This window comes from Urocampus carinirostris, chromosome 3 (assembly GCF_059441175.1).
Source record: "Urocampus carinirostris isolate Australia breed hairy pipefish chromosome 3, RoL_Ucar_1.0, whole genome shotgun sequence".
NCBI lineage: Eukaryota > Metazoa > Chordata > Actinopteri > Syngnathiformes > Syngnathidae > Urocampus > Urocampus carinirostris.
This window is the reverse complement of record NC_142351.1, coordinates 61,596,902-61,607,854: the sequence shown is the minus strand read 5'-3', so window position 1 is coordinate 61,607,854 and position 10,953 is coordinate 61,596,902. Positions and strand designations below refer to the sequence as shown.

At 41.0% G+C, this 10,953-nt stretch overlaps 1 protein-coding gene across 4 annotated transcripts; it reads left to right on the top strand.

Moving 5' to 3' along the window:
* Positions 1-606: 606 nt before the first annotated feature.
* Positions 607-9,368, top strand: LOC148370345 (snaclec coagulation factor IX/factor X-binding protein subunit B-like). 4 transcript variants are annotated; one of them, XM_088330105.1, is made up of 8 exons: positions 607-944; positions 6,905-6,972; positions 7,180-7,239; positions 7,334-7,352; positions 7,437-7,516; positions 7,602-7,736; positions 8,963-9,074; positions 9,152-9,368. In XM_088330105.1, exons 3-8 carry the CDS (start codon positions 7,180-7,182, stop codon positions 9,232-9,234), a joined length of 489 nt encoding a protein of 162 aa, XP_088186231.1. In that variant the 5' UTR covers positions 607-944; positions 6,905-6,972; the 3' UTR covers positions 9,235-9,368. The 4 variants fall into 4 exon arrangements, with proteins under 4 accessions (XP_088186231.1, XP_088186234.1, XP_088186232.1 ...); XM_088330108.1 differs by having other exon boundaries at positions 7,138-7,239; XM_088330106.1 differs by having other exon boundaries at positions 6,792-6,972.
* The last annotated feature ends 1,585 nt before the right edge of the window (positions 9,369-10,953 follow it).

Genomic DNA, 10,953 nt, shown 5'->3' with positions numbered 1-10,953 from the left:
AAAATCTAACTATACAACCAATGAGATTTTTAAGAGAAACATAAAATTACATAAAGGAATTTCTCATCAAAAAAGCCAGACCAGTTTAACGTGTGCCGCTGCACATGAATGCCCAACCCTAAGTCAGAGTTTAGTGACAGACTTAATTACAGATTGCTATGAAAGAAAGCATTCGTTTCCAGTGACTGATGTTGTTTCCATGACACATTTTAAGATGTTTGACATTTTTTGTTCAGTTCCTGAATGTTTGGTGTGAAGTTGGACAGAATCATAGTTTTCTGCAAACATTTTTCCCAATTTCATTGAGTTTTATTCAATAAGAGAGCAGAAAAAAAATATTGTGCGGTCAAAAAACAAAAAACACATTAACCTTATTGAAAATTCAATCGATCACACACACTGGGGCTCACATGAAATGTGTCGTATTTTCCAGGTTATAAACCGTATACTCTCCATTATGTTAGGGTCTGATACAACTCTGACCACCAGAGGACCCCAACTAATGGTTTGAACTGGACACAGGTGTGACCAATTATGACACACCTGTGCACAAATATCCTGAACCCTTTAAAGGGACATTTTGAACAACGCAAGTGGTCGGTTTAATTACAGTTCTTCTGCCATTGCCATCCGTATTTGTCATTTTCATTTCCACCACCACGCCAGGTGTCTATGTGTATTGGATCTGGTTTCTGATTTACAATTTCTTTGTTACTTTACTGCTTGCATTTTCCGGTTTCACGTTTTGTTTTTTGTTTCTGGTTTCTTATTTGGGCATTTTGTTAGGTGCTTTGTGCCTACCTGTTTGTTTGGTACCTTGATCCTTGTTTTGTTGATAAATACTCTCCTTGTTTTGAGCACCCCTGTTTCCAGTACCTGCCTCCCCCACACGGGTCCATCCTCCTCTAAAACTACACATTATATGTGTATCTTCGAACCAGGCGGTAAACTTTGAGGATTTTTGCATATCACAGTGTGTCCTAATCCCGATTAACCACCCAAAAATGTAATGCGTTGGAAATGTACATTTACGTAAATTAACGGGTTATGTCTGAACCTTACCCATAGATAGTGGCTGTAACGTCGCTGGATTAGAACAGAACAGATGCAAGATGAAAAATACTCTAATTTAATTATCAACATAAAACGTCTATGATTTAAACTCCTATGTGCGGGTTCTATGACGAATTAGCAAGGATCGAAACTTGATGAACAGTTGGTAGTTCTATATTCTAAATGGTGAATCAGCTAGAGAAAATTGTCACATTCTTCCATGCATTACTTGTTTTATTTCAGTTTGGATTCAAACTAGCGGTGGTTGAATAGCTGGATTTTTGTGTAAGTAGCTGCTAAATATCCAGATAATACAGTCTTTATTTTTTTCTACTGTGTTGTTTAAAAATTACTTTGTTTTGAGAACATTCTTTTCTGAAATGTTGTATTGTGAGCTTTTTTGCCAATGTTGCGGAATACCATAATATACACATTAAAAACAACAGTTTCGCTCTAAGTATTGAGTCAACCACTAATTGTGTACCACTAATTCTCCCATTTGAAAATATTAGAGGCCATTAACTGTGAACATGGGTAAACCCTCACTATGAGAGACAGACTATGGGGGAAAAAAAATCAGGAAATCAAATCATTTGATTTGTAAATAATTTATTTGCGAGTTATGGTGGAAAATAAGTAGTCAATAGCAAAAATTCCTCTCAACAATTTGTTATGTACCTTTTGTTGGGAATAACAGCCCAAATATCTTTTGTTACTCTTCATAAGCTTTTCACACACTTGCTGGTATTTTGGCCCATTCCCCCATGCAGATCTCCTCCAGCAGTGATGTTTTGGGACTCTCGTTGGGCAACATGGACTTACAACTCCCTCCGTAGATTTTCTATGGGGTTAAGATCGAAAAGGCTACTTCAAGAACTTGAAATGCTTCTTACAAAGTCACTCATTTTTTGAACTGGCTGTGTTTTTGGGGGGATCATTGTCATGCTGAAAGACCCAGCCACTTTTCATCTTCAATGCCCTTGCTGATGAAAGGACATCACTCAAAATCTCCCAATACATGGCCCCATTCATTCTTTCCTTTACACAGATCAGTCGTACTGGCTCCTTTGCGGAAAAGCAGCTGAAAAGCATGATGTTTCCACCCCTATACTTTACAGTGGGTATGGTGTTCTTCGGAAGCAATTCAGTATTCTTTCACCTAAAAACACGAGAACCCGTGTCACTTCCAAAGAAAATCTAATTTGGTTTCATCTGAGCATAATACATTATCCCAGTCCTTTTCTGGATCATTCAAATGCGCTCTACTATACTGCCTTCGGCAGGGGGACACGCCTGGAAGTAAAAGATTTGAGTGCATTGTGTTACTTATAGTAGCCTCTGTTAATGTCAAGTCAAGTCAAGTCATTTTTATTTGTATAGCCCTAAATCACGAAGAGTCTCAAAGGGCTTCACAGATTGTTACACTATATTACACAAACTATTTTCAACCGACAAGAGGAGTAGGTTATTCGTATGCAATGGAGTAGAAGTGAGTTTTAAGTTTAGATTTAAACATTTCCACTGAGGTTGCAGATCGAATCTCAGGGGGAAGAGCATTCCACAGCACCGGTGCCCGGATGGAGAACGCTCTCGAACCAGCAGAAGACTTCTTTGCTCTCGGGATCATCAGAAGACCAGCACTCTCAGATCGTAGGCTTCGGACCGGGACATAGTGGCAGATCAGATCTAAAAGATAAGAGGGAGCAAGTCCATGTATGATTTTGTACAATACTAAGAGAACTTTGAAGTCACATCTTTGGCTAACTGGGAGCCAATGCAGGTTAGCCATAATCGGTGTTATGTGATCGTACTTTTTTGTCCTAGTTAAAAGCCTCGCTGCGGCATTTTGTACTAGCTGAAGAGACTTGATTCTGGACTTCGGGAGACCGGAGAGTAGTGCATTGCAGTAATCGAGACGGGAGGTAACAAATGCATGAATTATTGTTTCCGCATCAGACTGAGACAGTATTGAACGGATTTTAGCAATGTTGCGAAGATGGAAGAAGGCAGTTCTAGTAATTTGCTTTACATGCATCTCAAAGGATAGATCAGGGTCAAATATGACACCTAAATTTTTAACTGAGTCACTCTGTGTGATGTGACATTTGTCAATGTTCACAGCAGTTTTTGCGAATAAGTCCCGGCATTTAGAAGGACCAATGACTAACATTTCGGTCTTTTCAGAGTTAAGACGCAAGAAATTGAGTGACATCCACTCTTTTATCTCAGTGAGACAGGCCTCCAAATTTCCACAGTTAAGTGTGGAAGATTCCTCCAACGGAAGATATAGTTGAGTGTCGTCTGCGTAGCAGTGGAAGCTGATATTGTACTTGCGAATAATATCACCTAATGGAAGCATGTAAATGTTGAAAAGTAGGGGGCCGAGCACTGAACCCTGCGGAACACCGCAGGTAACATTAAAGGGCTCAGATGTCGTTTCACCATATTTAACACAGTGCGTCCTATCTGAGAGGTAAGATTTGAACCACGAGAGGACGGCTCCTGAGAGACCAATCCATTTTTCCAACCGTTCTAGTAGGATATTGTGGCGCACTGTGTCAAAAGCAGCACTAAGATCCAGCAGCAGCAAAAGTGATGAAGCGCCAGAATCCATTGACATTAGGAGATCATTTGTTACCTTGATCAGAGCTGTCTCAGTAGAGTGGTTAGCCCTGAATCCTGATTGCATGGATTCAAAAAGGTTATTCTCCGATATGAAAGCATTCAGCTGCTGTGCCACTACTCTTTCGAGTACTTTAGAGAGGAAAGGTAGGTTTGACACAGGTCTGTAATTACTTAATATTTCTGGATCAAGGTTGGGTCGTTTCAGTGTGGGTTTAATAACGGCGGACTTAAAAGCTGCTGGAACTACACCTGAGGAGAGTGATGTATTTATAATATTTAGAACTGAAGGCCCAAGGACGCTAAAAAGACTTTTAATAAGTGAACCTGGGAGAGGGTCGAACTGGCAAGTTGTCGGATTGGCCGCATTCACCACTTGTTTGAGATCATCAAGTGACAGTTCACTAAAACCGGCCATTTTCCCAGGGCAGCCACCCTGTCGTGCATCTGTAAATTTCAGTCCTTTAATACGTGTGGTACTAACAATATCTTTTGCAATTTCTTCCTGTATGCATTGAATCTTCTTAGTGAAGAAGACCATTAAGTCCTGAGCAGAGTGTGTCGAACTGTCTGCGATAGCCTGTTGCCTTGTAAGCGATGCTACAGTGTCAAAAAGGGCTTTGGGGTTGTTCTTTTGAGACGCAATCACCTTCGAAAGGTGGGCCGATTTTGCAGAGGCAAGGGCCGCTTTATACTTTAACAAGCTGTCACACCAGGTTTGATGGAAAACCTCAAGCTTGGTAGCGCGCCATTTTCTCTCCCATTTCCTGCATTCTTTTTTAAGGGCTCTAGTTTCATCAGTAAACCAAGGTGTGCGTCTTTTAGGACGTGATTTTAGTTTTATGGGCGCTATTGAATCCAGCACACTAGTCAGGGTGGTATTGAACTCATTCATGAGTGAGTCAATCGAGCCATTGTATTTAGGAAAGGGCACAACTGCTCCAGGAAGGAGTTCAAAGAGCTCAGAAACTGTGCCAGTGCTTATATTGCGTCCGCTAAATCCCTCAGCTTTATTAAGTCTACATTTAGTTAGCACCTCAAATGTCACTAAATAATGATCAGAGATAACAGTAGTACACGGTAGAACCATAATGTTTGAGGTTAAAACTCCTCGAGTCAGAATCAAGTCTAGCGTGTTCCCATTTTTATGGGTTGGCAAGTCAACCAGTTGAGTAAAACCAAATGCATCAATTAGAGAACTAAACGCAATAGTAAGTGAACTGTGTGGGGAGTTCATATGAATGTTAAAGTCTCCCATAATTATAATTTTGTCTGCATAGGTTACTAGTTCAGACAAAAGTTCAGCAAATTCGTCTAAGAAAGTTGTGTATGGCCCAGGTGCACGATAGATAGTTATTACATCAATTGACAATTGAGGGGACCGCATCACAAGAGCCTCAAACGTTTTGTAATTATTAGAGGTACGTGTATTAAATTTGAGCGATTTTTCAGAGATTAGCGCAACACCACCACCTCTTTTCAGCGTGCGTGCTATATGACTACTCTCGTAGTCTGGGGGAGAGGCATAATTTAGCGCTAAGTGCTCATCCGGGCGTAACCACGTTTCACAAAGACCCATACAGTTAAGTTTATAATCACGAATAATGTTATCAACAAGTAAAGCTTTTGGAGCAAGCGATCTAATATTTAACAGACCAAATTTCAGCTTTGCTGAATCATTTGACTTAGCTGAACTCTTTGTAGTCTTTGTCGAGATCTTCAAAAGCTCCCGGCGTTGTGGCCGCTCGTGAGCGCTGAGTTTAAAGCGTCGGTTGTCCGGCGAGGAATGAATGGTGGAATTAGTTACATCCTCGCGTCCATCCTCGCGTCCATCTTGCTGCTTGGACTTCACACGCTTCACACATCTACCTGCACAGCAACCACGCTTCTGTGTCCTTTCTTTACGGCGCCGTCGGCGTCGTTTATTAAGAGGAATAGCTGTCCACAAGGATGCCGGGTCTCTTTGAAGTTCGCTCGGTATATCATGGGCGGTATAAAAAGTGCCCGAAAAATCGAAATTTAGACGCCCACCCAACCGAATAAGTTCGTCCCTACTGTAAGTGTTTTTGGCCACACATGTGTCCAAAAGTGAAAGCAAAAAAGACAAGAGAACGGCAATAAATAGAAGATTAGCTGGAGAGCTAGCCGCAAGCTATCCATGCGCAGCCGCCATTCAAAAGTCAATGTGCTCTCAACTCTCTGGAGGTCATTCACTAGGTCCCCAATGTAGTTGAGATTTTTGCTCATTGTTCTTGTTTTCATTTTGACGCCACAGGGTGAGATCTTGGGCGGCACAGCGGATAAGTGGACAGCCCGTCCGCGGCACAATTCTGAGGTCATGGGATCAAATCCAGCTACCAGCATTCCTGTGCAGAGTTTGCATGTACTCCCCGTGCTTGGGTGGGTTTCCTCCGGGCACTCCGGTTTCCTCCCACATTCCAAAATCATGCATGTCAGGTTAATTGACCGGTCCAAATTGTCCTTAGGTGTGAATGAGCCAGTGACAGCTAGGATGGGCTCCAGCACCCCCACTGGACTACTGAGGATAAGCGGTGCAGATAATGGATAGATGGATGGAGGGTGAGCTCTTGCATGGTGCCCCAGATCCAGGGAGATTATCAGTGGTCTTGTATGTCTTTCATTCACTAATAATTGCTTCCACTGTTGATTCCTTAGACCAAGCGTTTTACAGATTGTCTTCCCAGCCTGGTGCAGGTCTACAATTGTGTCTCTGGTGTCCTTCGACAGCTCTTTGGTCTAGGCCATAGTGGAGTTTGGACTGTGACTGACTGAGGTTGCCAACAGTTGTCTTTTATACTGATAAAAAAAGGTGCCATTAATACATGTAATGGGTGGAGCCTCATTATAACTCGTTAGACCTTGGTAGGAGTTAGGACTCTTTGACAGCAAGAAATCTTCCTTGATTGTAGGTGACCAAATACTTTTATTCTACTCTAATTTGGAAATAAATGCTTTAAAAATAAAATATATGATTCTTTCTGTTTTTCCCCACATTCTGGTTGAGGCTACCCATGTTGACAATTATAAACCTTTCTAATATTTTCAAGTAGGAGAGCAATTGGTGGTTGATTAAAAACATATTCGCCCCACTGTAGATATTACAAATGTTGTTGAGTTGAAGAAGTTCTCCATTTTGAAAATGATGGGTTGTCAAAAACATACTGAACTTGTCTGACGTGTTTGTTGACGTGGGGTACAACATTCCAAGACTGTCAACTCAAAGTATAAAACGTTCCCTGAAGATAATCCTCAGCATCAAGCATCAAAACCAAAAAGGTAAGCAAACGCTCTACACATCCAAGGATGACTAATAATTCAAAAGACGTGATGGAAAAATTTGCGATTGTTTTAAAGGATAGTTGCTTTATTCGGATACAAGGGTCATTCTTTTGCTTGTCAAAGATATATGTTGAGAACATGTGCTTGTTTCTTTGTCTGTAGATAATAATCAAAATAGAACTTCAATAACTTCTCTCTACCTAGATGGTTCGTCTTAATGTGCTCCTTGCCCTCTTGGGGATCATTGCCCTGACCCAAGCCAGCGTAAGTCCAAAAACGACAGAGCGATAATCCCTCAAAAATTTTCTTTTTCTGACTCTCTACCTTTTTTAACATTCTTTTATCATTGTCTTGGCAGAGTCATTGCAAATCTGATGGTAAGTAGCCTAAATGAAACAACTCCTCATGTTCAAAATTTGCACAGAATATTTTCGTTTTAATACCGAGACATTTTCATGCAGATTGTCCCAAAGGCTGGACTCAGTTGGACAAGTACTGTTACGTCTACCAATCTGATCCCAGGACCTTTCAAGATGCTGAAGTAGGGAAGAATCATACGGCCTTTTCAGCAAATGAATCGTCTGATGCCAATGATGGATTTTTTTCGTTTTTCCCCCGACCGTCAGAGCGTCTGTAACATCCTCGGTGGGAATCTGGTCTCAATCAACAGTCGCAAGGAAAATGCGCTCGTGGTCGAGCTGATTCGGGAGGCGGCCGGATCTGTCGTAGACACCTGGATCGGACTCCACGACGCTATTCAGGTGAAAAATTGAGCAGTACAAATGTATTAAGAATTGAAGCTGAAAATAACAATCTGGCGCGTATCGCAATAAGTGAATTTTCACAATATTATGAGTGTGTTGTTGAAAAAGAAAGGTCAGAATACTGTAAAAACAGTCTCATACTTTTAGAAAATATTGGCGGGGATAATTATTTTGTTTTATCATAGCAGCAGCGGCAAATCATTTCACATACTTCAGTATTGCTTAGTTTAAACTTTAGTAGACACTCAAAATAAGAAGAAAATACATCAAAGGTTTTTGAAATTGCAAGGTGAAACCGGGACAGAAGCCTTCAGATAGAAAAAAATCCATTCCCTGTTTCTGACTCCCCCCATGAGCCTCTTCTTTTCGTTAAATCTTCAAGCGTAACTTTTCTTGGACTGATGGATATTTTGACTTTGCTTCGTGTGCTCATTGAGATTTTTCCATGGGTTTTACACCGATTTTAGATATACAGAAAACTTTTCAATGCTGTTCTTGCATTTAAAATTTTGAAGTTATGTTACAAAATAAGGAAATCAAAAGAACAGCAACATGATTGGCCAGTAAGCAACAACAGTGTGCAATATTAGTCAAAATAAGGAATTGGCATCCTAAGAAATCTCTTTTGTATTTGTCGTTGTTGCCGGGCCCATAGAAGATTGGATTCGGCTGCTTGGAGTGGTCTGTGGTCGGGAGGTGCAGTACCAAATTTGGCCGCCAGAAGGCCTTGGAGACCCCACGAAAGCAGACCACACTAATAATAATAATAATAATAATTTCCTTGGTATTGTCATTCTTTGTAACAATGTACACAGAACGAAATGTCGATACACCTGACCCGTTGTAGCGAATCGATGCAGCCGCAGCCAACAGAGGGCGCCGCCATTATACCAATTAGGTATGTCTCATCCCGAGGCGCGAACCAGCGACCTCCCAGTCTCAAAGCGGGCACACTACCATCTAGGCTACTGAGCTGGTGTTTATCGAGTTTGTTGGTAACTACTAGGGGTGCTTTGAAACAAAACCTAGCTACAGACACTCGCGGAGGCCTTAAGCACAACTGTGTAAATTTTCACAAAGATCGTTTCAGGCATTTCGGGGCCTAAACTTGCATACAAACACAAACACATACCCACAAATGAGGATTTATAAAGTAGTTTGGTTGGGGGAAGGATATCTTTTTCCGAGGTGACAGAAAAAAATGGAAAAGCACTGTTTTACAGGAAGATGACTTCGTTTGGACCGATGGTGAAATTGTAAATTTCAGAAGCTTTGCTCCCAACCAGCCAGACAACTTTGAAGGAGTTGAAGACTGTGTTGAGATCGAGGCAACAAGTGTGTTTGCTTTTATAATCACACAATATTTTCTATGTCAGTGGCAAACTTAACCTTTGTATGTGCTTCTTTTGCAGACGAGCTGTGGGATGATGAGCAGTGCTCTGATTTAAATGCATTTGTTTGCATCAGACTAGCAAAGAAAAAAGATTGCCATTAGTCGAGCATCTTGGCATTCATAAATATTCCCTAAATAGTTATTGACGAGTCATCCACTTTTTGATGATTGTCATAAGTTTGGCTTGTATTCATGGGAGGACTTTATTTTCAATAAATGTTATTCCTCACCCATAACATGAGCAAATTTGGTATTCCTTCACATTGCTGTATCTATTTCAAAAAGCGTTGTTTATTTTTTTTAAGGAAGTCAAACGACAAGCCAGTTTTTAGTGTGTAGTGTGACAGTGTGCATTATTTACACTAGAGATACAAAAGAAAAATTTAATCAAAATAAGACAATATTGTGTCATGAGTAGAATTTCACAGCACTTTTGGGTGAGTTATAGCTATATAGTTTTGGGGTATCTTGTTTTAGGCTGATTGTGATCTGAAGTGAAATGGTCGTATTTTTAATCCAAAAGTTTAAGCTTTCCAATTACATGTGGCATGACATATTTCAGTGACCGGTGACATCATGAAGAGACGACTTTGTTTTATCAACAAGTCAAGTCATTTTTATTTGTATAGCCCTTAATCACAGAGTCTCAAAGGGCTTCACAGGTTTTTACACATAAGCAGTTTAGGTTATTCATATGCTATAGAGTAGAAGTGAGTTTTAAGCTTAGATTTAAACATTTCCACTGAGGTTGCAGATCGGATCTCAGGGGGAAGAGCATTCCACAACACCGGTGCCCGGATGGAGAACGCTCTCGAACCTGCGGAACACTTCTTGGCTCTTGGGATCACCAGAAGACCGGCGCTCTCAGAACGAAGACTTCGGGCCGGGACATAGGGGGAAATCAGATCTGAAAGATATGAGGGGGAAAGTCCATGTATGATTTTGTATAATAATAAGAGAACCTTGAAATCACATTTTAGGCTAACAGGGAGCCAATGCAGCTTAGCCAAAATTGGGGTGATGTGGTCGGACTTTTTTGTCCTAGTTAAAAGCCTCGCTGCGGCATTTTGTACCAGCTGAAGACTCTTGAGTCTGGTCATCGGAAGACCGGAGAGTAGTGCATTATAGTAATCGAGACGGGAGGTAACAAACGCGTGAATTATAATCTCCGCATCCGACTGAGACAGTATAGGACGAATTTTAGCAATGTTACGAAGATGGAATAAAGCGGTTCTAGTAATTTTCTTCACATGTGTTTTAAAGGACAGATCGGGGTCAAATAAATTTTTAAGTGAGTCACTCTGTGTGATGTGACATTTGTCAATGTTCACAGCAGTTTTAGAGAATAAGTCGAGGCATTTAGATGGACCAATAAGTAACATTTCGGTCTTTTCAGAGTTAGGACGCAAGAAGTTGAGTGACATCCACTCTTTTATCTCAGTAAGGCAAGCCTCCAAATTTGCACAGTTTAGTGTGGCAGATTCCTCCATCGGGAGGTATAGTTGAGTGTCATCTGCGTAACAATGGAAACTGATATTATACTCGCGAATAATATCACCTAATGGAAGCATTTAAATGCTGAAAAGAAGGGGGCCAAGCACTGAACCCTGCGGAACACCACAGGTAACACTAAAGGGCTCAGATGTCATTTTGCCATATTTAACACAGTGCGTCCTATTTGAGAGGTAGGATCTGAACCATAAGAGGACGGTTCTTGAGAGACCAATCCATTTTTCCAACCGTTCTAGTAAGATATTATGGTCCACTGTGTCAAAAGCAGCACTAAGATCCAGCAGCAGCAAAAGTGATGAAGCGCCAGAG

Coding starts and splice junctions, on each gene's coding strand:
- LOC148370345 (XM_088330105.1), top strand. CDS start 7,180: ATGGTTCGTCTTAATGTGCTCCTTGCCCTCTTGGGGATCATTGCCCTG. Junction 7,517..7,601: donor GGACCTTTCAAGATGCTGAA/GTAGGGAAGAAT, acceptor CCCGACCGTCAG/AGCGTCTGTAACATCCTCGG. Junction 9,075..9,151: donor TGTTGAGATCGAGGCAACAA/GTGTGTTTGCTT, acceptor CTTCTTTTGCAG/ACGAGCTGTGGGATGATGAG.